Genomic DNA, 26,160 nt, shown 5'->3' with positions numbered 1-26,160 from the left:
CAGTTGTTGGAAAATTGTCCCGTTCACTAAAAAGGTTGTGGGTTCGTTTCCCACAGGTCAGGGCACATACCTAGGTTGCAGATTTGATATCGAGGATCGATGTTTCTCTCTCTCTTCCTCTCTCTCTAGAAATAAGTGAAAGCATATCCTCAGGTGAGGATTCAAAAATAGTAATAATAATAGCAAATCTATTTAAAATTTTACGCCACCCTCCCAAATGTTACTTTTTTTAATTCACTCATTTAGTCAAGTTTTAGGATTTACTTTTTCTGTATCATGAAATCATTTCTTTTTCCTCTGGTTTTCACTCTGTTCTTTTCTGTGGTTTTCTTTTGTGGTGGTTGTTTTGTTTTGATTTTTGGTTAAATTCATAGATGTCTAAAGAACAACTCTATTTGCAAGTCACTTAAAATGGTTTATTTATATTTTAAAAGTAAAATGAAAAGAAACAAAACTCTGCTTTCTTTGTGTAGTTAATTAACATTTCTCTTGATTCATTTCCCTTATTACTGCACTAATTGGTCAGCAGACAAATGATTACCTTTGTCATTATTCTCATTTTTTTCCCATGGGTCAGCTGTTTTGATGTGGGCTAGAGTTAGGCAGAAGGAATCCTGCATGCTCTTGACAGGTTAAAATTTTCCTTTGAAATATTCTGACTTTGGCCTCTACCAGCATTAATACCACTCCTGTTTTAGAGTTTTGTGAGTTGGGTGTTCCCTGGTCATATAATCTAAACAGTTTCATTTATGAGATAAGGGTGTGTGTGTGTGTGTGTGTGTGTGTGTGTTGGGAAGGGAGACGAGGAGAGGAATTTAGGCATTTTTTGTCAAGCATATACACATTAACACTGCTTTTCCAAAGTGTATAAAATGTCTTCATAATATCCTCAGCTTATTACTAGATCTCATTTATAACTATTTTGATGTATGAGTAAATGTGGGTATGTATTTGAGATGTAAAACTTTAAGCTTATAATATTTCTTGCTTTCAGTATGTATTTTTTGGACAATCTTTATTGCTTTAAATATCTTCTAAAAGTTTCTCTCCTTATCATTCAGTTATGAATTTTAAACTAGCAACTTTTAATGTTTACAGCTGATGTACATATTATTTTACCAAGATACAAGTTTTTAGCAAAGAAATGTTCACCTTTTTGCACATTTCCATATAAAAAAACGAGTTTAGGTTTTAATCTTTTAAATTAACAGGCTAAGTTTTCTTTACAGTCATTCACATTTAATATGTCATGAATATTAAATTGTGTTTGTATTTGTTATTTAGGTGACTATTATATGGTTAAAAAGATTTTGGAGGAAAGCAGTTCAGGTGACTTGAACATAAATTGCGTAGATGTGCTTGGGAGAAATGCTGTTACAATAACTATTGAAAATGAAAATTTGGATATACTACAGCTACTTTTGGACTACGGTTGTCAGGTACAAGGCTAGATAATTTTATTTTGTAGCTTCTAAGTTCTGTTAGATATGCCATGTTTTCTTCTTTCTAGTTCCCTCTCTTCCTGCCTCCCTCCCTATCTTCTTTTTTTCCTTTCCCCCCCTTTTCTCTTTCTTCTCTTTCACTTTTAAATTGATTTTGTCCTATAAAAAGTTCTAAAAACAAATCAAAAGCCTATTTTTCAAAGTATAATATTCTACTTGATTTTTTTTTTCTTCCAACTTTTACGTCCCTCCCCCATCTTATGTGTTTTACATCTGACAGAGAAAATTACCATGACTTATTAAAGGTGACTTTGTTTTTTTTATTTATATTATGGTAATATTATATGTACATAATATTATATATCAAAGAATATACAAGTGTTCTAGAAGTGTCAGGGGAAAAGATTTTTCTGTGACCCATATAATTTACAAGCATAAGAACAAAATGCTCCTGACTCACAAAGCAATTTTCAATTTGACTCTGATGTTCTCTTAAGTTTTATTAAATTTTTCTTTTTGCCTGAAACTTAATGTTTACTTATAACTAAAGGTGAATGAATTGTTTTAACTGGAAAATACTGACCTTTTATATCTTTATCAGTTAGGGTAGAAGAACAGAGATGCATATAAGTCTTGACAGACTCCAGTCAAGAGATCCTGAAATAAATTTAATCATATATATATTTTTCTTTTTAGTTTGGCTAGTATGGGACTTAGCACATGAATTCTGGCTTTTTTTCTTTCACATAGTATGATTGATTGTTCTGTTGTAGCTTTAACTTAATGAAGCATCCTAATATATAAAAACCATGGGTCGTAATGACCTGTAATGACCTAGGCTTGACCAATTGGAAGTCAGTCCTGCAGTCAGCGCTGGGTTGCCACAGCTTCCGCTGACTGCTTCCGCTGTAGGCGCGGTGCCCCAGCACTGACTGCTGAGGGGAGTACGAATCGGGGCCAGAGAGAGGCCTGAAGAGAGAAGCAGGGACTGATCCATTGCCTCTGAGGCAGCTTTTGATCAGCACTTGCTTCTCTCTTTCTCTCCCAATCTGGCCAACAGCTGTACCTCCATTTCTCTCCAGGCCTCCACTGGGGCTACTGATCAGCCCCGCCTTTATGATCAGGCCCTGTTGATAGGCCCAGAGACAATGACTGGCGTAGGAACCGACCAATCAGAACCAAATGTGGGTGCTGTGAAGAACCAATGGCTGCCTAGGAGGCGGAGCTTTTGATGTTGATTGGCATAGGAACCGTCCAATCAGAACCAAATGTGGGTGCTGTGGGGAAGCATTAGCTGTATAGGATGCGGAACTTCTGACGCTGACTGGCATAGAAACTGACCAATCAGAACCAAATGTGGGTGCTATGGGGAGCCAATGGCTGCCTAGGAGGCGAGCTTTTGATGCTGACTGGCATTGTAACTGACCAATCAGAACCAAATGTGGGTGCTGTGGGGAGCCAATGGCTGCCTAGGAGGCAGAGCTTTTGATGCTGACTGGCATAGAAACCAACCAATCAGAACCAAATTGGCCAGCAGAAGAGGACAGTTGGGGCAAGATCAGGCAGTTGGGGTTGATAATAGGCCAGCAGGGGAGGGCAGTTGGGGGTGAGATCAGGCCAGCAGGGGAGGGCAGTTGGGGGCAACCAGGCCAGGAGGAAAGGGCAGTTGGGGGCGAGATCAGGTCGGCAAGGGAGGGCAGTTGGGGACAACCAGGCTGGCAGGGGTGAACAGTTAGGGCCAATCAGGCAGGCAGTCAGGCTGGCAGAGGAAGTTAGGGGCAACCAGGCCAGCAAGGAAGTGCAGTTAGGGGTGATCAGGCTGGCAGGCAGAGGTGGTTAGGGGCAATCAGGCAGGCAGGCAGGTGAGCAGTTAGGAGTCAGCAGTCCCAGATTGCGAGAGGGATGTCCAACTGCCGGTTTAGGCCCAATCCCTGTGGTCGGACATCCCCCAAGGGGTCTCCAATTGGAGAGGGTGCAGGGCTGAGGGAACCCCCCCCCCCCTTTCCGTGCACAAATTTCATGCACTGGGCCATATATATATGTTGAGTGGCATCAGGAAGCACTCAGAAGATTTAAAAAATATAAATAAGTTAGTTATATGGACAACATGGTACTGTTTCTGAATATACATATTTAGATAGAGAAAGAAGTTGCTTTCCCAGCAATTTCAGTTATCCAGAACATCAATGTGACTCAGAAAGTAAGTAAAAAGTACTTCAGAGCAGCCAGAGCTCAGAAGTTTCTGACATACAAACTTTGGTCAGAGGAATACTTCTGGAGCCCTTCTTCAAAGTCTATATTTGTTAATTTTAGATTCTTCTTTAATAAACTCAATTATTTAATTTTCTAATCCATAGAAGTGCAGCAGAAGGGACATGAGGACTACAGAGTCCAGTGCCTCTGACTATTTATTAAAGAGGTCAACAGCATTACATACATGGTAATCCCTGAGGGAGCTGTATGTTAGAATAATAATGTTTATAACAATGGCTCAGAGTCAGTAAGAAAAAATTAAATTATATTCAGTGCCCATTGTTTCAGACAAAGGAAGAATATATACAGTACTTCTAAAAGCAGAAAATTTCCATCAAAATAGTTTACATTTCAAAGTTAAATACTTAAAGGCATAGAAAATAAGGTTATAAAGGGAGTCCTGGATGATTCTTGATAAAGGAGGCATTATCATATAATAATTATTTTTATCTTTTTACACATACGACTCTATATAATCTGCAGTGTATATATGATTTTTTTTCACATCCCTGATTACATTTGAACATCATAGCCAGCCTATATAGATGTTACATTTTATAGATCAGAAAACTGAGGCTCATGGACTTTAATGAATTACCCAAAGTTCTAAAATAAGGGCAAACCCAAGATAAAATCTGATCTTCTGATTGCAATTTTCGTGCTCTTTTCAGTTCGCTGTGTCTGTCTCAGGTTACCTATGTCCTATCTATCAACAAGTGTCTAAGGCTTTCAATTGGGTGTGATTGTAGAGATGAATAAATAAAACATGAGTTCTGTACTAAAGGATATTAAAACTAATTGGACAATCAAAGTACATATGAATTTCAAGTCATTAAAAAAAACCAAAAGTGTATTTGATAAGTGCTAAGGGGTAATACTTCTTGAACCTTGTATATTGCTTTGAGTGTTTTCATATATTTTATCTTGTGTTATTCTTATGGTTCTCAACTGGATAATCCCCCTCCTCCTCCAGAGGACATTTGACAATGTATGAAGACATATTTGGTTTCACAACTAGGGGGTGGGTTACTACTGGCATCTGATGAGTAGAGGCCACAGATGCTGCTAAACATCTTATAATGCTCAGGACAGCCCCCACGACAAAGATTTATCTGACCTAAAATGTCAACAGTGCCACTGTTGAGAAACCCTGTTTTATACTTAAACTTTTGTAGTTTATAATAAATGTTTTAGAAACATAGAAACGAGAAGATCACAGTGGATTGGAGCTATTGAGAAAGGTTTCCTGGAAGAGTGTCAGTTGAGCTTTGAAATCTTAATAATTACTACTATGTATATAGTACTACTATATGCCAGTAACCTTTAATGTATTCAGCTTCCTTAATTCTCACAATATTTCTATCAGATAGGTACTGTTATAATCTCCATTTTATAAAGGAGGAAACCAAGGTACAGAAAGGTTAAGTAACATTCCCAAGGTCATTGTCTAAATTGCAGAACTGGAACTTGAACCCAGGTTCTGGCTCCAGAGTCCATGCTTTTACCGAGTATCCAAAACTACTCTTAAATGTGTAGATGGGTCAGGAACAGGGGATGTGGACAAGAATGTAAACAAAGGCATGTGCAATGTATGTCCTCAAGATAGTGAATTGATTTTGCCTGTTTAATCAAAATATTTGGGGTGGATAGTAGTGTGAAGTATCTGGAAAAACAGCTAAAAGGAAACTGATGAAAATGGTCTAATTGCCAAGCTAAGGAATTTGGGTTTTATGAAAGACTAGAGGCCCGGTGTACGAAATTCGTGCACGGAGGGGGGTTGTCCCTCAGCCCAGCCTGTACCCTCTCCAATCTGGGACCCCTCAAGGGATCCCACGGGATCGGGCCTAAACGGGCAGTTGGACATCCCTCTCACAATCCAGGACTGCTGGCTCCCAACTGCTTGCCTGCCTGCCTTCCTGATTGCCCCTAACCGCTTCTGCCTGCCAGCCTGATCACCCCCTAACCACTCTGCTGCCAGCCTGTTTGCCCCCAACTTCCTTCCTCTGCCGGCCTGGTTACCCCTAACTGCCCTCTCCTGCAGGGTTGATCACCTCCAACTGCCCTCCCTTTTGCAGGCAGGGTGCCTCCCAACTGCCCTCCCTTGCAGGCCGGGTGCCTCCCAACTGCCCTCTCCTGCTGGCCATCTTGTGGTGCCCATCTTGTGTCCACATGGGGGCAGGATCTTTGACCACATGGGGGCAGCTATATTGTGTGTTGCAGTGATGATCAATCTGCATAGTACTCTTTTATTAGATAGGATAGAGGCCTGGTACAGGGGTGGGGGCCAGCTGGTTTACCCTGAAGGGTGTCCCTGATCAGGGTCGGGTTCCCTTGGGGCGTGGGGCGGCCTGAGCGAGGGGCCTGTGGTGGTTTGTGGGCGGGCCACGCCCCCTGGCAACCCAAGCAGAGGCCCTGGTATCTGGAATTTATTTTCCTTCTACAATTGAAACTTTGTAGCCTGGAGCAGAGCCAAGCCTGTGGCTCCTTCCAAGGCCCGCAGCCATTTGTGTTGGGGTTATAATTGAAACTTTGTTGCCTTAATCGGGTGGGCCCGGCCAGGGTGTGCGGAAAGCTTTGCTTCCCCTGTTGCTGGCGGCAATCCTGGCCTGCTCTCTCAAGCTCCATTCTGCCGCCATTTGTTTGAATTTGTTTACCTTCTATAATTGAAACTTTGTAGCTTGAGTGGAGGCTTAGGCCTGCAACGGCTGGTAGAAAGCTTGGCTTCCTCTGTTACCTATGAAACCTTGCTCTCTGTGGCTGTAGCCATCTTGGTTTGGGTTAATTTGCATACTTGCTCTGATTGGATGGTGGGCGTGGCTTGTGGGTGTGTCAGAGGTATGGTCATTTTGCATATTTGTCTATTATTAGGTAGGATAGTGGGGTCAAGAAATAATTTTTCAGAAAGGATGTGATATGTCCAGTGGTATTTTAGAAAAACTATTCTAGTGGTTGTCTTCAGCATACATGAGAAAAGGGAAAATGGGGAAGGCTATAACTGTGGTGAGCAGTTTATAATCCAGACATGTAGAGGTTAAAGCCTGACTGGAATAGTGGCTGTAAGAATGGTGGGAGGTGGGGAATGGCAGATGAAGGAGAATTGACAGAATTTAGTGAATTTAAATTTGGAGGGGAGAATTGAGAAGGAGTCCATAATGATTTGGAAATCTTAAAAACGGGTGACTTGGAGGAAGAAAAAAAATAGGAAATTAAGAATATAAGTCAATATTGGGGCAGAGAAATGTGAATTTTTAGTTTTGGCCTTGTTTATTTTGGGGCTATCAGGCATCCTCCAACAGACGGTTACAGATGAAGATTTCATCTCTAGGGAGTGGTCGGGCTGGAGAGAAGCAGCAGTCATGGCCATGGACATTGTGAGAGTGAGCGAGTGACAACAGAGAAGAGCAGACTACTGGTGCCAGCTCTTTCTCAGGGAACATCTTCTATATCAATAAAGGTCACTAAAAGGGAAGGGTGTCATTGAAGGAGTCAGGACAGTGCAGCATTGTAAAAACTAAAGAAACTGTTTTAATATGTTACCTAGAAATCAAGGAAAATGAGAAATTTTTGAAATTCCCATCAGTAGAACTAAGAAAATGATGCACATGGATTTGAGAAGTTTGACAAAGTGAGAAGAAGAGAACGAGTGGAAAGAAGATAGAATCAAGTCAAGTTATCAAAGAGTGAGAAAATATCTCATGTTTGGGGAGATAGGGACTAGGACTAGCATGTCTTCGAATGAAGGGCCAAGGTCCTATAGAAGACAGAAAGCATTAAATAGAATGCTAGGGCAGACTATTTAGCTTCAGAAAGGAAGTGGCTTATTACTCTGAGCTTAAAGGAAAGAGTATGTTAATTGTTGAAAATTCTGAGGTGGGAAGGAAGATAGCAACCTCATTAATACATAATCCTATATAATAAAGCCTAATAGGCAAATTGACCGAATGGCAGAATGACCAGTCGGCCGGAGGTGGGGCTGGCAAGTGGGCGGGGCCAGACCAGCAAAGGTGGGTGTCAGTGAGCAGGAGGAGTGGGCGGTGATCAGGGGTCGACGGTGACTGGTGGCAGTGGGGTGATGGGGGGGCGGGGCCAGCCACTTGCTGGCCTGCACCCGCAGGTCACCTCCCGCAGAGGGAGGCCACCAGTGGCAGTGGCGGGGCGATGGGGAGCGGGGCCGGCTCCTTGCTGGCCAGTGCCACCCCCTGATTGGCCCTCTGGTCACCTCCCACAGAGGTGACCTCCTGGTTCATAGGTGGACACTCAACCATTGAGCCACACTGGCCGGGCATATAGATATTTTTAAAATAACTTAAAACATTCTTTTCAGACTTAGCTTTTTATATAAATAAATATTTTTATACCTGAAGTTTATCCTTTACCAAATAGTGTATCTGAATATAATTTAACTTTATCATCATAAGTGGGAATCACTGATAATGTAGTCATTTTAGTTTCTTCAGATAGCCTGAAACTAAACACATTTGTCCTTACATTAAATGGCTTCAGACTGCTGTGTGTGTGTGTGTGTGTGTGTGTGTGTGTGTGTGTGTGTGTGTATAAATAATGATTTTGCTATACAGATACTTTCTCTTTTCAATGGTCAATGTTAGCAGTTATTTTTCTTTCTCCCTACATTGTTGGTTTTAATCTAGTTGTTCTCTTTTTCAGTAAATAGGGTACTTGGGAAAACCAGATATTTGTCATTTATAGTGTGGTTGAGGCAATTCCTTCAGGGAAATAATGACCATGAAGTTAGTTTATAACCACTCAGTATGGTTTTTTTGGGAGATGTGCAGCTGGACCCATGGTTATATCTCAGATTACTGGAGTTACTTGGTATTTTGACTTAGCAGTGGCATTACTTTGTTAGTTATATAGGTTAACATTTAAAATCAGAAATGAAGTGTTAAGAGTAAAGAACACAGTTCTTTTTTTTTTTTTTTTGCCTCACCTGACTAAATACAGTAAAAACTAAAAACTGAAGAGAAATGTTTGCAGAGCAGAATAATAATAATGCTAGACTTTAAAGAATAGGCTATAGCCCAATGAACCTTAAAAGATTTAGGGAATAAAATAACGAATTAATTTTCTTATAAGGGTGGGGAGTTTTCCTGTGAGAACACATAGGTGGTTCCTAATAGTTGAATATGGCCCCCAACCCTGTTTTGGGGATGCTTACTCCTATTTTTTAGACATCCACACAATGTCTGTCATTTTTAGTCCTATTTTAAAAATATATATTTTTATTGACTTCAGAGTGGAAGGGGAAGGAAGAGAGAGAGAGAAACATCAATGATGAAAGAGAATCATTGATTGGCTGCTTCCTGCACGCCCCCCACTGGGGATCCAGCCTGCAACCTGGGTATGTGCCCTTGAAAGGAATTGAAACCAGGACCCTTTAGTTCACAGGCTGATGCTCTATCCACTGAGCCAAACCAGCTAGGGCTAGTTTTATTTTTAAAAGAATGTTGATCAATAGTTGATAAAGATTATAACAGTTTAAAAATAGATAGATTGAAAATAATCAGGGCATTTTCTTTTTTTTTAAAAATATATTTTATTGATTTTTTACAGAGAGGAAGAGAGAGGGATAGAGAGTTAGAAACATCGATGTGAGAGAAACATCGATCAGCTGCCTCTTGCACACCCCCTACTGGGGATGTGCCCGCAACCAAGGTACATGCCCTTGACCGGAATCGAACCTGGGACCCTTGAGTCCGCAGGCCGACGCTCTATCCACTGAGCCAAACCGGTTTCGGCAGAAAATAATCAGGGCATTTTCTTAAATTAAATCATTATTTTTCTCTATCTTTCCTTCCTGCCTTTATGGTTTTCCTTTAAAAAATATCAAGCCCAGATTGTGGCTCAGTGGTTCAGTATGGACCTATGAACCCGGAGATCACGGTTCAATTCCAGATCAGGGCGCATGCCCAGGTTGCAGGATTGATCCCTGGTGTGGGGCATGCAGAAGGCAGTGGATCAGTGATTCTCTCTCATCATTGATGTTTCTATCTCTCTCCCTGTTCCCTCTGCTCTCTGAAATCAATAAAGAAACATAAAACATTTTTTAAAAAAGAAAAGAAACCCCAAAACTTGATGTCACAATTTCCAAGTATCATAATAAAATTACACGCAGACTTTGTTACAGAGAGTTAAAAGTCCCCATTTGCTCAGCCTCTAGTTATTTTTTCTTGCTGTCGAAGTTGAAGCTTCAAAATTAGCTATAGTTTGGGGGTAAAACCACAAAGTCACTTTTCCCCTACTGTCTCTAAGGACACTGTAGCCTAGTTCTTTGTGGTTTTACTTGATTAGATCACTGATACTAATTTCAGACTTGTACCATTTCAGTCAGCTGTGTACATTTTCGAGAGGAGATCAGAGAGCTCCTCCTCTACGTATTTTCCATTGTCTGCTCTCTTCATGATTGCATTGATGATCATTTTTATTAGATTGAACGTAATTCTTTACCTGTAGTTCTAGTTCTTGGCAATTTCTTTTATAGATTTGGAATGTTAAGATTCAGTCATAGTAAGGCAAAATGTACTATTTGGACAGGTTAAATTTTTGAAATTCACTATTACTGTATACAATACAGATTGATTTTAAAAAATAGTTTTATTTATAAACTAGAGGCCCGGTGCACAAAATTTGTGCACTTGGGGGTGGGGGGAGTCCCTCAGCCCGGCCTGCACCCTCTCACAGTCTGGTAGCCCTCGAGGGATGCTCCAAGCTGTCACCTGACATCACATGGAGGTGATTGAGTGGGCTTAAGCTGGCAGTTGGGCTGCCATGGAGGCGGGAGAATCTCTAGCCACTGCCACTGCGCTCACCACCCATGAGCCCGGCTTCTGGCTGAGCCGCGCTCCCCCTGTGGGAGCACACTGACCACCAGGGAGCAGCTCCTGCATTGAGTGTTTGCCCCCTAGTGGTCAGTGCACATCATAGCAACCGGTCATTCCACTGTTCAGTCAATTTGCATATTAGCCTTTTATTGCATCGGATTAGTAAAATAAATACTTTATCTTTTTATCCTCCATTTTTATTTTTAACTTTTTTTTTTTAAAGTCCACAGATGCACTTTTGGTGGCAATCGACTCTGAAGTAGTGGGAGCTGTTGATATACTTCTTAATCATCGACCAAAACGATCATCAAGACCAACTATAGTAGTTAGTACTCTTAAATGTTTATCAATTTGGATTTTTAAATCAAAATAAATCTCCTACCCCATTGCCATAGTTTTCTTCCCCCAAATTTATTTGTCTTAGGGAAATAGATTTCTTTTGCTCTGTAAAATATTGCTTTAAAGTAAGTAGACACTTGCAAGAATAATATTGTTTTCAGGAAACGTTTTTAAAATTAATGATATTTCTATAATTTTGTCAGTATTGATAAGTATTTTAGTTTGGAACATTCTGCAGATTAGGTTGAAGATGCAAATTAGTCTCCACATGAATTTAAGAATTAAATGTAAACAGTGAAACCATAAAACTGGAAGAAAATGTAGGTGAATGTTTACTGACTGGGAGTAGAAGGATGTTCTAAGCATAAAAGCAATGGCTGTTTAGAAGTTAAATTTCTGGAATTTGGTCATCAAGCAAAATTTAGAAAGCAGGAGGATAACTGACAAAAGATATTTGCAGCATATATCACAAGTTCATAATCTTAATATTAGACAAATTGATGAAAAACACCAAAATCAGAATGGACAAGAAAAAATCCTCAGAAAAGAAAATATAAAATTCTAAACCTTACTTATAATCAAATACAAGATACTAATATTTGCTTATCAAATTAGCCAAGATTTTAAAAAATAATAATCACTGATGCAAAGGTGTAGTCTAGTCTACTACACCATTGTTTAGAGGGGTGTTTTGAATAGCACTTTGGCAGGATGTGTCAGAAAAAGGGAAGATGTTCATATTGTTTTACCTAGTGCTTTCTCCTCTAGGAATTTGCCTATGAAATGTGGATAAAAATGTTAATTGTAATCTTGTAGTAGTGAAAAAAACCTAAATATTTTAAAATAGAAAGTTGGAAATATAAATAATTATTATATATTTAAATGGCACTTTTAAAAGAATATTTAGGAACATGGAAAAATAAAATCTAGGAAGTGACAAAAATGAGAATAGTAAACTGTATATGTAATATGATCCAAGGTTAAAAATATGCATAGAAAAGGAACTGTATGGAAATGTAGCAAAATGTTACCTAGTGGTAGCCATCTTATTGCCAAATTAAGGATTTTTTAAAACTATTTTTCTTTTTCTTTATTGCTTTTGTAATTAGGAAGATATTCATTATCAGTCAGATAAATTATGCCTTTAAAATGGGATATTGGTTGTATACAAAAATTTTAAAATTATATTATTCATTATTGGTGAGGATGTAGTGAAACAAGCAAACTGCTGGAGTGTAAACTGGCTATACTCAGTAGAAAAGTATTGTTTAAGAAATAATTATAAATTGCTTGTAGATTATTTGGCATTATCTGAGAACAATGAGAAACTGCTAAATTGCATACTTTATCATGTATTAACTGAAATATTCTACTGAAATCTAGACTATTAAAAAGTTTGTGTGGCCGAAGCCGGTTTGGCTCAGTGGATAGAGCGTCGGCCTGCGGACTCAAGGGTCCCGGGTTCGATTCCGGTCAAGGGCATATACCTTGGTTGCGGGCACATCCCCAGGAGGGGGTGTGCAAGAGGCAGCTGATCCATGTTTCTCTCTCATGGATGTTTCTAACTCTCTATCCCTCTCTCTCTTCCTCTCTGTAAAAAATCAATAAAATATATTAAAAAAAAAAAAAGTTTGTGTGTGACTTTTTCCAGAGGATTGTATAAACTAGTGTAACTGGTGGTAAGAAACCACAGGAATAGAGAAAAAAAAGGGCTAAGAATATAGCCCTTGTCCAAGGATCAGAAATATCTATAATCCTGTTCAATTTTCTGTCATCTGTCCTGCAGTTACTCTTATATTTTGGTATACCTGTTCCACTTTCTAGCATTTAAACCCATTTACTTTCTTGGCGGGGAAAGGGTGTTATTGGAGCAAATGACTGCTATTATTTCATTACCATTACTACTACCAATTGAATCTTGTGTTGCAAGGCTGTGGTAGTCTTCACCTGCTCAGTAAAAGAACACTTTCTACTTTATTGCTAACAAACAAGCGTTTGTTTGAATTCTTCCAGAGACAGCAAGATCAAATTTTAATAGCCTATTACTTCTAGACAGGCAATGTCAAATATTTTACATACTAGCGGCCCATTGCAGGAATATTCCTGCAAGAATAGGGCTTCCTGCAGCCTGAGCGAAGCTCCCACCCATCTCCGCTGCCTCGCTCCCACCCGTCTCCGCTGCCTCGCTCCCTCCCGTCTCCGCTGCCTCGCTCCCTCCCGTCTCCGCTGCCTCGCTCCCACCGTCTACTCTGCCTCGCTCCCTCCCGTCTCCGCTGCCTCGCTCCCTCCGGTCTCCGCTGCCTCGCCCCCTCCCGTCTCCGCTGCCTCGCTCCCACCGTCTACTCTGCCTCGCTCCCACCCGTCTCTGCTGCCTCGCTCCCACCCGTCTCCGCTGCCTCGCTCCCTCCCGTCTCCGCTGCCTCGCTCCCACCGTCTCCTCTGCCTCGCTCCCACCGTCTCCGCTGCCTCGCTCCCACCCGTCTCTGCTGCCTCGCTCCCACCCATCTCCGCTGCCTCGCTCCCACCCATCTCCGCTGCCTCGCTCCCACCCATCTCCGCTGCCTCGCTCCCTCCCGTCTCCGCTGCCTCGCTCCCTCCGGTCTCCGCTGCCTCGCTCCCACCGTCTACTCTGCCTCGCTCCCACCCGTCTCCGCTGCCTCGCTCCCTCCGGTCTCCGCTGCCTCGCTCCCACCATCTACTCTGCCTCGCTCCCTCCCGTCTCCTCTGCCTCGCTCCCTCCCGTCTCCGCTGCCTCGCTCCCTCCGGTCTCCGCTGCCTCGCTCCCACCGTCTCCTCTGCCTCGCTCCCACCCGTCTCTGCTGCCTCGCTCCCACCCATCTCCGCTGCCTCGCTCCCTCCCATCTCCGCTGCCTCGCTCCCTCCGGTCTCCGCTGCCTCGCTCCCACCGTCTACTCTGCCTCGCTCCCTCCCGTCTCCTCTGCCTCGCTCCCACCTGTCTCCGCTGCCTCACCCCCTCCCGTCTCCTCTGCCTCGCTCCCACCCGTCTCCGCTGCCTCGCCCCCTCCCGTCTCCTCTGCCTCCCTCCCACCGTCTACTCTGCCTCGCTCCCACCCATCTCCGCTGCCTCGCTCCCACCGTCTACTCTGCCTCGCTCCCACCCGTCTCTGCTGCCTTGCTCCCACCCGTCTCTGCTGCCTCGCTCCCACCCGTCTCTGCTGCCTCGCTCCCTCCCGTCTCCGCTGCCTCGCCCCCTCCCGTCTCCTCTGCCTCCCTCCCACCCGTCTCCTCTGCCTCGCTCCCTCCCGTCTCCGCTGCCTCGCTCCCTCCCGTCTCCGCTGCCTCGCTCCCTCCTGTCTCCGCTGCCTCGCTCCCACCTGTCTACTCTGCCTCGCTCACTCCCTTCTCTGCTGCCTCGCTCCCACCCGTCTCCTCTGCCTCACTCCCACCCGTCTTCGCTGCCTCGCTCCCTCCCGATTCCGCTGCCTCGCTCACTCCCTTCTCCCCCGCCCCGCCTGCTTCCCTCTTTTCTCCACCACCCCGCTTGCTTACTTCTCTGCAGCTTTGCTCCCTTCTGCAGTGCTTGGCTTCCTTCTCCACTGTCTTCAGTTTTCACTCTGCGCCTGGATATGCAAGTTAACTGCCATCTTGGTTGGGTTAATTTGCATATCACTCTTGATTGGCTGGTGGGTGTGGCTGGTGGGCGTGGCTTGTGGGTGTAGCGGAGTGATGGTTAATTTGCATATTGCTCTTTTATTAGATAGGGTATTTTTTAACCATTTCAGTGAATTCATTCTGTATTATTGGCTTATCAAAATTGTATTTTAACTTTTTGCACTTGGATGTCGAGTGTGACTTGACACGGTTAGCATTAGAATAAAGGAATTGAGAAAAAAGCAAGTGAGTGCAAAGGGTTAATACATTTTGACTTTCATATACAGAGTTTTTTTTTTAGCATGTAGATTATATTATCAACAATGAAATTAAGAACTTTTAGCTATGTCTTTGAGTTTTTATATAGTTAAATGTTTCAGGAAAAATGAGGACCATTTTTCTCTTAAAGGACTGAATATAACCTTCTTTTTAAAATAATATGTTTTTATTGATTTTTAGAGAGGAAGAGTGGCCAAGCTAATTTTCTACTTTTTATAACCAATAATAAGAGGGAAAAGGGATATGTTCTTAGATTTCTCTAGAATTTTAAATAAATTTATTAATTTGAAATCCCCACTAAATAAATGACAAGTATATAAACAAACTATTCATAAAAGAGGGCCAAAACTGGATATGTATGTTAGAAAATATTAAAATTTACCAGTAATCAAAGGAAAGTAAATATTTCATGATACTATTTTTTATTCATAAACTGAGAGTGATCATACTGGTAAGTAAACCTTAAGAATGAGATGGGTACATTCCTATATTATTGGTAACATAAGCTATTAAAGGACTTCGGTAATATTTATCAAGAACTTCGAAACTGTTTGTGGCCTTTTGATCTATAATTCCACTTTAGGGGGTTCTATGTTAATGAGATAATCCTAAATTTTTTTTTAAAAAACTGTATTCATCCAGCTGGCATGGCTCTGGTTGAACATCAACCAGGAGGTCACGGTTTGATTCCGGGTCAGAGCCCAGGTTTCACGTTAGACCCCCAATGTGGGGTGTGCAGGAGGCAGCTGATCAATGATTCTCTCTCATCATTGATGTTTCTATTTCTCTTCCCTTCTCCCTTCCTCTCTGAAATCAATAAAAAAATGTATATATAAATAAAAAATAAAAAAGCTGTATTCATAAAGATGTTTGTGATAATATTATTTAAACTAGCATAATAAAATGTCTTGAAAATATGATCTGTGAAATTCCTTACATTTCATGCAGGATTCTGTACATGATTTTTTTCCAGAAGATTCTGGGCTATAGCTTTATGCGATTATTAAAAGTATCCTTGATCTTCAAAATATTAGGGACCATTGTTTTAATTATTTGGTGCCAAATTATTTATGCCAAAGATAAAGGCCCAGAAAGGAATACTATAAAATGGTTTTTGGGTAGTAGGAATTATGGGTATTTGTATTGTTTCTGTTTTTCTATATTTCTCAAATATTTTATAACGTATGTGCACTACTTTTACAATGTTAGTAAAAATTATATAACAAACCATGAACTTGCTCAGCTAACAACTCTCAGGGAAACCTCTGTGAAAAAGTGAGTAGTGGAAAGAATATGCAATAGTCATGAAACAGTCACCCTTTTTATTTAACACTGATTCTTTTTTTAAAATGTATTTTCATTGATTTTAGAGAGGAAGGGAGAGGGAGAGATAGAAACATCAATGATGAGAGAGAATCATTGATCCGCTGCCTCCTGCACACTCCCTACTGGGGATCCAGCTCCAAACCTGGGCATTTGCCCCTGACCAGAATAGAACCTGGGACCCTTCAGTCCACAGGCTGCTGCCGTATCCACTGAGCCAAACTGGCTAGGGCAACCCTGATTCTTTTTTTGCTAATGATTTTTGCTTCGTGTCATGCCATCATTAGCCCCATGAGCCCATGTAGTGAAGGTGCTCAGGCTCCAGAGTAATATAAATCTGGTTTTTGCGTTGCAGTTTGCCATTCTATTGTGTACCTCAGGCACATTAACTTCTTTGAGTCTCAGTTTCTTCTTGGGATAATACTGCTCAGTGCTGCAGGGTACTCTGGGAATTAAATGAAATGATAAGTGTAAAGTGGCTATATTAGCTATGATAGTGTTTTTGTGCATTTGTAACAGAAGTAATAGAGGTAATGACTGAGAATATATAGATAATTATCTATAATAATAAAAGCATAATATGCTAATTATACCAGACAGCCGAGCAACCTTCCGAAGGGCTGTCCTTCCAGATGACCTTCCAGATGAAGGTGGGGCTGGGAGGGCTGAGCCCCTTGCACGAATTTTGTGCATTGGGCCTCTAGTACAAAATAAAGAGTGCTTCCTATTTACTTATCCCTTTTAAGTAGCTTCATTGCTATCAGTGTGACAAAGTTTGCCACAGAGGTGGAATTTTTAAAGTTTTTCTCAAGCATTTATGCTCTGCTTATTTTTAACATTTCTGTTTTTTTCATTTTATTCTTTTTCTAAAATTCCTGTTCTTTACCCTTATGCATGTTTCCATAATCTTTTGAAAATTAAATACTTTTTCCTAATGTATTTCTCTAGATATTCTTTTTTGTTAGGAAAGCAGAACGTTATTTATATGAATGTTTTCTATTGAAGATTTTATTTGTCATTATTATATTACATTTATTAATTAAAATTAAGTTTTAAAAGTTTCAAAAAAATTTCATCCTGGCAAAATGTTTATCTTATTCATTAAAATAATTATGTTCTTTGTGCTTTCCAATTTTTTTTCATTTTATCCTTCAAACAATTGTTTTTATGAAGTCACTAATAACTTTTGAACATTTATATAAATATTTTTCAGAAACTAATGGAGCAGATTCAGAATCCTGAGTATTCAACAACTATGGACATTGCACCTGTCATTTTAGCTGCTCATCGTAACAACTATGAAATTCTTACAATGCTGTTAAAACAGGATGTGTCTCTACCGAAGCCCCATGCAGTTGGCTGTGAATGCACATTGTGTTCTGCAAAAAACAAAAAGGACAGCCTCCGACATTCCAGGTTAGAAAATTAAGATTTTTGACAAATAGATGTGTGATGCTGTGGGATGCATGCCAATGAAATGTTTTATTGCTCTTTCTATGTAGCTTTTAAGAAATATGGTACTGGGATGACTTGTAAAAGCCAAACTTCTAGCTCCTTTGCTTAATACAATAAGTTCTGCATGTTTAGAAATGTTTACTAAATGATGAATAATTAGGAAACTTCTTCAAATTATGAATAAGATTTATTTCATACTCATGCCTATGGGAGCTGGGGGGCACTGTTTGCTTTTTAGAAATAGAATTTATTGGTCTAAGAGAATTTCCAAATAGTAGAAGGATATCCTTTTATAAGAAAAACTAGAGGCCCGGTGCACGAAATTCATGCATGGGGGGTCCCTCAGCCCAACCTGCACCCTCTACAATCCAGGAGCTCTCAGGGGATGTCCTACTGACATCCTAAGTGGGCTTAGGCCCACTCCCCATGGTTCTCTGCTCTCTGCGGGGCCTGGAGGTTTCCCTGCAGCCATGGAGATGAAGCCCCCATGCCCTGCTGTCGCTCTCTGCCTGCGGCTGCCATGTGCCATGTGAAGGAAGCCCCAGTGCCCTGCAGTGTGCTCTGTCTGCCGGGCCTGGGGGCTTCCCAGACACGGACACACTAAGGAAGCCCCCATGCCCTGTTGTCCAGGCTCTGTCTGCGGGGCCTGGGGGTGTTCCCACCGCCACTGCCCACTAAGGAAGCCCCCAAGCCCTGCTGTCTGGCTCTGTCTGCCATGTCTGGGGACTTCCCTGCCACTGCCCCACTAAGGAAGCCGCCATGCCCGGCTTTTCAGGGCATGGCGGCTTCCCTGCTGCCGAGATCAGGAAGCTGCTATGCCCTGCTCTGCTGGCACTGGTATCTTCCCAATTGCCCTGGCGACAGGCCCTGCTCCTCCGCCGGCTCCGTATGTGCAGGGCCTGTTGGCTTCCCGCTGCCGCAGCACTAAGGAAGCAACCATGCCCTGCTCTCAGTGCTCTGTTTGCTGGTGGGACAGGCCAGACACTCCAGCAGCGGGGCTGAGGGGACTGGGCGCCGCCATCTTGTGGGTATGGGGGGGTCGCCATTTTTGTTGCGGAGTGATGCCTAATTTGCATATTACTCTATTATTAGATAGGACTAGAGGCCTGGTGCACAAAATTCGTATGGGGGTGGTTAGTGGTTCCCTCAGCCCAGCCTGCACCCTCTCCAATCTGGAACCCCTCAGGGGATGTCCGACTGCCTGGATTGGGCCTAAACCGGCAGTCGGACATTTTTCTCACAATCTGAGACTGCTGGCTCCTAACTGCTCACCTGCCTGCCTGCCTGATTGCCCCTAACTGCCTCCCCTGCCAGCCTGACCATCCCTAACCGCCTCTGCCTGCTGACCTGATTGCCCCTAACTGCCCCCCACCGCCGGCCTGGACGTTTCCAACTGCCCCCCCCCACACACTGCCTGGTCACCCCTAACTGCCCCCCCCACTGTCCTGGTCACCCCCAACTGCCCCCCCTGCCAGCCTGGTTGCCCTAACCAGCCTGCTGTTCAGTTGTTTGGTCATCCCTCACTAACCCCCCTGCCAGCATTGTCGCCCCACGCAGCCTGTGTTCAGTTGTCCGTCCGGTTGTATCAGTTGTGATGGCCCCTGGCCTTTTATATATTAGGATTATTTACTATCTGACTAAATATTAACCTGTAATGCCTCTTACTTCCCCTCTCATATAGTACATATTTAAGTCTATTTCTCTTCTGATTCTCCCCAGTTGAAAATAGAAAGAACAACTGAGGAATGAATAAACAAGAAAGTACCCCATCCTGGACAAGTTGAATAAGGTCACACATATTGAATAAGGTGTATGGTTCTGGGCCAGATTTGAGAGTCTAATTTTCAGTATAAGCACAGACACATTTACTATGAAATATGTGGTCTCGAAGTCCCAGGCAGACTATTGACAAGCTGTTTTCAATTAAGGATTATTGTACAGTGTATATGAAATTAGCTTTAAAACTGTAAAATATCCACCCTCTCTGTTTCCTCATCTTAAGAACAGATCTTTGGTGCATTGACAGTCACAAATCCATAAATTGGGAAAGTCTCCTGGAAATCAATTTAATGTGTATGTGCAGAGGTCAAACTGGAATATTTTTTTCTATTTTCAAATCTATTTTACAATGAGGCCTATGTTTCTCTTTGATAAGATCTGGTTGACAGCTGACTATATTATTTACCTTTTTAGTTTTAAAATGACTAATCTGTGAAATGACAAGAAGAAATTATCTTTAAGGGTACTTCTAGTTTTAAAATCCTTTCTTAATATTAACTATAAATATTTTCCAAATAGTTTGCTTGTTAAATGTTTGTAGTTGGAGCTGATTGGGTGGTGGGTTGGGACTGGAAAGAACGCTGCCCGGCTTGGTTTGGAGTGGCAAGAACAATGCCTGGCTTTTTCTGAAAGTTTGTATAGGAGCTGTGGCTTGAGTGCAGGTTTTAAGCCTGAATAAGAATTAAAAGGTAAAAGGCATTTAATGCAGAAAGTACAGTTTGTGATTGTAGTTTATTAGGAGAACTGCAAATGGTTTGATATATTTGCAGAAGAGTTTGAGAAAACAGTTATAGGAAAAGTAAAGGTCCGAACTGAAGTCATTTTCAGGAATTGCTAAGAAAACCTGCAGAAGAAAAGGAGACTAACAAAACAAGTAAAAAGAGAGTAGGGTCAGTGAAGTTGAAGAGTTAATGTTAGAATTAAGGAAGTGAGGCAATCTGTATTTTTAAATTTCAGAGATGGTGAAATTTCAGACGAGGATAAGGTCTAGGGGCAGTAATTATAAGTGGGTTATGGAAGCGTGGTGGATCATTGAGTTTAGAAAACCATTTTCAGTATATAATTGCTGTGATTTGGTTTTAGTCTCAAAATTTCAAATAACATTGACCCTTTGCACTTGCTTGTTTTTTTCTTGATTCCTTTATTCTAATGCTAACCGTGTCGAGTCACACTCAATATCCGAGTGCAAAAGGTTAAGGGAGATTTAGGATCTTTATTATTTAAAGGAAGGCAATTTCAACAAGTTGAGAAACACTGAAATTGGGAGAGGTAGCAAAATAAAGGACTGCCAATTATATTTAATTTGCAGAAGGGTTTTGTTTAATCTGTACAAAGTATTTTATAATTTTGAATTTGAATGTCTGTAAGTCTTAGGTACACTCAGTTTTACTCATGTTATTACCCACTTAGTCCCTGAAAACAATTGAATTTGTAAAACCTAGTACATATCTCCCAAGAGAATAGAATGTTGACATTGAGAAAATCAGTGATCTATATATATAATACTAGAGTAATCTTAGGAATATGGAATTCTTTTATTAAAAAGTACATATTTTAGTTATAAAAGTAATGCGTGAATAAGTCCTTAAATCCTTATAAAACTCCTAACTTTAATTTTGGTCAGCAGTCTCCTGACCAACTTTAATTTTTCTCTCCTCTACAGAACTAACCACTATTACCAGTTTGATGTTCTACATCTGTGTCTTAACAGCTAATATTCTCATTAGTTAGAAATGTGACTCCTCAGTCAAAACAGCATGGTACTGGCATTAAAACAGACATACTAGTAAAAACCAATGGAGCAGCATAGACAGCCCAGAAATAAACCCACACCATAGGTCAATTAACCTATGACAAATGATGTAAGAGCATACAATGGAGTAAAGATACTCTATACAGAGAACCAAGATGGCGGCATAGGTAAACACCTGTACTTGCTGCCTCTCACAACCACATCAAAATTACAACTAAAAGGCAGAACAACTACCACCCAGAACTGCGGGAAAACTGGCTGAGTGGAAGTTCCACAACTAGAGAGGTGAAGAAAGCCCATTGAGACCGGTAAGGGGTGCGGAGGCGCGGAAAGTGCTGGCACCTGGATGTGCTGCTCTTTTAATCGGGAGGTAGATACAAGCTCCCGCTTGCTCTGAACTCCAGTTCCGGGCGAGACTCTGGGGACCCAGACACATACGGGGAGAAACTGGACTGTCTGGCATCAGGACAGGAATGTGAGGGTGGCTTTCTCTCAGAGGTGCTCGCAGCAATCATTGTTCCTGCACAAGGGCACGGGACACTGAGACCCAGGGACCTCTCTGGTGCAGGGCTGACTGGCAGCCATTGCTGTTTGCTCTGCCCTGGTGATTCCCAGAGACCCCGCCCCACCCAATTTACAACCCCACCCAAGCTGTGAGCATTAGCTTTTGCATGTGAATGGCCTGTCCTTTCTCCTCCTAAAACCTGTCAAACTGAAGCTGGGTCAGAGAGCCCCAGAACTTCCAAAAGAAGGCCCAAAGCCTGACAGCAGCAGCAGCCTGCCTTGCTTTACAGCTGGGCCTCATCTGGGCACTTCAAAACCCCATACAAAGAGGAGGAATCTGCAGATGTCCTTGATGGGAGGCCCCAGACAGTGGCTGACTTTGCACCTCCTTGGGAATCCAAGAGCAGTGTACCCAGTGGTCAGAATGAGACCATAGCAGATTAGAACTCTTCACATCTATAAGAGACACACTCAAAGGGCAGACTCAGTGAGCACCAAATCCCCACTGAAGCAAGTCCTGCCCCATAAGGGTGTCTCCTGTGCAACAGATTTTCCAATGTAGATACAGCTGGTCATCACAGCCAATTGACCTGGAGGTCAATTCCTCCCAGTGATACCAACAGGAATCAAGGCTCAACTACAACAAGACTGTGCACACAAGACACAAAGGGGTGCACCAACAATGTCCACCTCAGGTGACTGGGGAGGCTGAGCCACTGGACCCTATAGGACACCTACCACACAAGACCACTCTGTCCACTCAAAAAGACTTAGCAGCTACCCAGTACATAGAAACAAACACAGGGGAGCAGCCAAAATGCAGAGACAAAGAAGTCACAAATGAAAGAAATGGATGAAAGCAAAATACTGGATATAGAGTTCAAAACCACAGTTATAAGGTTTTTCAAGAATTTTCTAGAAACCTCTAAGAAATTTAGTGAGACCCTCAAGGATATGAAAAAGGACCAATCGGAAATTAAGCATACAATGACTGAAATAAAGAATAATATACAGAGATTCAACAGCAGACTAGAAGGTCCCAAGAATCAAGTCAAAGATTTGAAATACAAAGAAGCAAAAACCACCCAACGGGAAAAGCAAAAAGAAAAAAGAATCCGAAAATATCACGATAGTGTAAGGAGCCTCTGGGACAACTTCAAGCGTACCAACATCCAAATTATGGGGGTGCCAGAAGAAGAGAGAGAGAGCAAGATATTGAAAACCTATTTGAAGAAATAATGACAGAACACTTCCCCCACCTGGTGAAAGAAATAGACTTACAAGTCCAGGAAGCACAGAGAACCCCAAACAAGAGGAATCCAAAGAGGACCACACCAAGACACATCATAATTAAAATGCCAAGGGCAAAGAATATTAAAAGCAGCAAGAAAAAAACAGATGGTTACCTACAAGGGAGTACCCATATGACTGTCAGCTGATTTCTCAACAGATACTATGCAGGCCAGAAGGGAGTGGCAAGAAATATTCAAAGTGATCAATAGCAAGGACCTACAACCAAGATTACTCTACCCAGCAAAGCTATCATTTAAAATTGAAGGTTGGATAAAGAGCTTCACAGATAGGAAAAAGCTAAAGGAGTTCATCACCACGAAACCACTATTATATGAAATGCTGAAGGGTATTCTCTAAGAAGAGGAGTAAGAAGAAAAAGGTAAAGATAAAAAGTTATGAACAACAAAGTGACAACAAATACATATCTATCAACAAGTGAACCTAAAAATCAAATGAATAAAAAACCTGATGAACAGAACAGACTGGTGAATGTAATAGAATTAGTGGCATGGAAATGGAGCAGACTGACAATTCTCAGGGAGAAGGAGTTGTGGGGGGTGCTGGAAGAGATTGGACAAAGAACTTACACCTATGCACTAGATCAGTGTGTGTGTGGGAAGGCCTGAAGTGGGTTGGGAACCGGGTGGAGGGGAGCTGTAGGGGGACAAAAGAGGAACATCTGTAATAATTGGAACAATAAAGATTAAAGAAAAAAAGATAGTCTCTTCAGTAAATGGTGTTTGGAAATTAGACAGATACATGCAAAATATGAAATTAGATCACCTTCTTATACCATACACAAGATTAAACTAAAAATAAAGACTTAATGTTAGACTCAAAACCATAAAAATCCTAGAAGAAAATGTAGGCAATAAAATCTAGGACATTTCTCTGAGTAATATTTTTTCTGATGTATCTTCTCAGGCAAGGGAAGCAAAAGGAAAAATAAACAAATATGACTACATCAAATTAAAAAGTTTTTGCACAACAAAGGAAACCATTAACAAAATGAAAAGACCACCTACTGAATGGGAGAACATTATTTACCAATGACACATCAGATAAGGAGATAATATCCAAAATTTCAAAGAACTTAAAAAACTCAGCTTCAATTAAAAAATGGTGGAAGACCTAAATAGACATTTCTCCAAAGAGGATGTAGAGAGGGCCAACAGACATATGGAAAGATGATCAACATTACTAATCATCAGAGAAATGCAAATTAAAACAATAATGAAATATCACCTCACACCTGGCAGAATGGCTATCAATAAATCAACAAACAACAAGTGCTGGCAAGGTTGCAGAGAAAAGGGAACCCTTATGCACTATTGCTGGGAATGCAGATTACTGCAGCCTATAGAAAACAGTATGGAGTTACCTCAAAAAATTAAAAATGGAACTGCCTTATGCCTCAGCAATTCTACTTCTGGGAATATATCCAAAGAAACCCAAAACACTGATTCTGAAAAATACATGCACTCTTATGTTCATTGCAGTGTTATTTACAGTAGCCAAAATTTGGAAGCAGCCCCAGTGGCCCATCTATACATATAACAAGGCAGTGACTGTGACAACTGAAACGACCAACTGTTCACCATACAGTGCTAGCATAGATGTATAGACACAGGTTAAGTATATGAGTGAACTAAGAATGAACAAGACAAATGCTTGCTTTCACGGAGCTTGAACTGAAAAAAGGTTAGGTCAGGGATGAGAATTCAAAATTGCGACCAGCACAGACCTGAGGTGCTGCTTCTCAGAGAGGCCAGAGATACATCCGGTAGCGGATTGGGGTCATGACTGAAGGGCTGGCACCAACATGAAGGCGGGGCCGTTCTGGATTTCCCAGAGGAGCCAATGGCTGCCTAGGAGGTGGAGCTTTTGATGCTGACTGGCATAGAAACTGACTAATCAGAACCAAATGTGGGTGAAGTGTGAGGAGCAAATGGCTGCCTAGGAGGCGGAGCTTTTGACGCTGATTGGCATGGAAACCAACAAATCAGAACCTAATCTGGGTGAACTGCGAAGGCAGAACCTAAGGTGGGGGCTGAGGAGGGGTTTTAAGGGCAACACTGTTTGGTGTAAGGTGTAAGAAAGCGGTTCAATTTTTTAATAACTGGTTTGGCAGTATAGTGCATATGGCTGGCTATTAGTCCAGATATAGGGGTTATATATTTTTGTCTGCCAAGAGCATCTCCTCCTGCTGAAAAAGGCTCCCCCCGCCATTAAACAATCATATCCTATACTAGAGGCCCAGTGCATGATTGAATCATGCATGTGTAGGGTCCCCTACATGCTTTCGCTTGTCGCGGTGGAGCTGGGTGCCTGTCCGCTGGTGCCGGAGCAGACAGGCACCCAGCTCCCATGCTTTTGATGGTCCGCGGCCGCTGAGGGGGGCTGCCGCGGACACCTGGCTACCCTGCCGTTGAGAGGCACAGCTGGGTATCCGCAGCAGGCCCCCTCAGCGGCCACGGATCTGGCCGTTGAGAGGCACAGGGGGCGGGAGGGGTGGGAGTCCCGCCTCCTGCGCCTCTCAACAGCAGGGTAGCCCCCTCAGTGGCAGCGGATCTGTGCCTCTCAATGGCCTGATAGGCCACCCCGAGTCCCGCCCCCCAGCCTCCCGCCGCCCAATCATGGGCGTAGCAGAGCGATGGTAATTTACATGTTACTCTATTATTAGATAGGATAATCTATCTATACTATTAAAAGGGTAATATGCTAATAAAATTGGGTCAACCAGCCATCTTCTGGGCATTCGACTTCCTTCCAGACAAAGCCATGGTTGTGGGGGCTGAGGCAGAGGCAGGCAGGAGTGATCAGGCCAGCAGGGGAGGGAAGTTGGGGGCAAACTGGCCTGCATGGGAGGGCAGTTGGGGGCAACCAGGTCTGCAGAGGAGGACCATTGGGGGTGACCAGGCTGGCAGGGGAGGGCAGTTAGGGGTGGCCAGGTGACAGGGGAGGTCAGTTAGGGGCAATCGGGCCAGCAGGGGAGCAGTTAGGCGTGGATCAGACTGGCAGGGGAGTAGTTAGGGGGTGATCAGGCTGGCAGGCAAAAGTGCTTAGGGGCAATCAGGTAGGCAGGCAGGCAGGCGAGTGGTTGGGAGCCAGCAATCCTGGATTTTGAGAGGATGTTCAACTGCCCTCAAGGGGTCCCAATTTGGAGAGGGTGCAGGCTGGGCTGAGGGACACCCCTATGCACGAATTTCGAGCACTGGGCCTCTAGTACATATATATTAGAGGCCCAGTGCTCGAAATTCGTGCATAGGTGTTGGCCGGCCTGCCTGCT

The 26,160-nt window shown here is 42.4% G+C and overlaps 1 protein-coding gene across 8 annotated transcripts in view; it reads left to right on the top strand.

The window, feature by feature from the left end:
* TRPC1 (transient receptor potential cation channel subfamily C member 1) overlaps positions 1-26,160 on the top strand; it is a 165,179-nt gene that overhangs the window by 4,141 nt on the left and 134,878 nt on the right. For 5 of the 8 annotated variants that reach the window (XM_079777908.1, XM_079777907.1, XM_079777904.1 and 2 more), the window contains exons 2-4: positions 1,285-1,439; positions 10,758-10,859; positions 17,301-17,503. In XM_079777908.1, the coding sequence (XP_079634034.1) occupies positions 1,285-1,439; positions 10,758-10,859; positions 17,301-17,503 (460 nt within the window). The remainder of the gene's footprint in view (positions 1-1,284; positions 1,440-10,757; positions 10,860-17,300; positions 17,504-26,160) is intronic. The other 3 variants (XM_079777910.1, XM_079777903.1, XM_079777906.1) reach the window with 2 other exon arrangements.

This window comes from Cnephaeus nilssonii, assembly GCF_951640355.1.
Source record: "Cnephaeus nilssonii genome assembly, chromosome: 7".
Taxonomy (NCBI): Eukaryota; Metazoa; Chordata; class Mammalia; order Chiroptera; family Vespertilionidae; genus Cnephaeus; species Cnephaeus nilssonii.
Note: the sequence above shows the minus strand (reverse complement) of the source record. Positions and strands in the feature narration are given on the sequence as shown.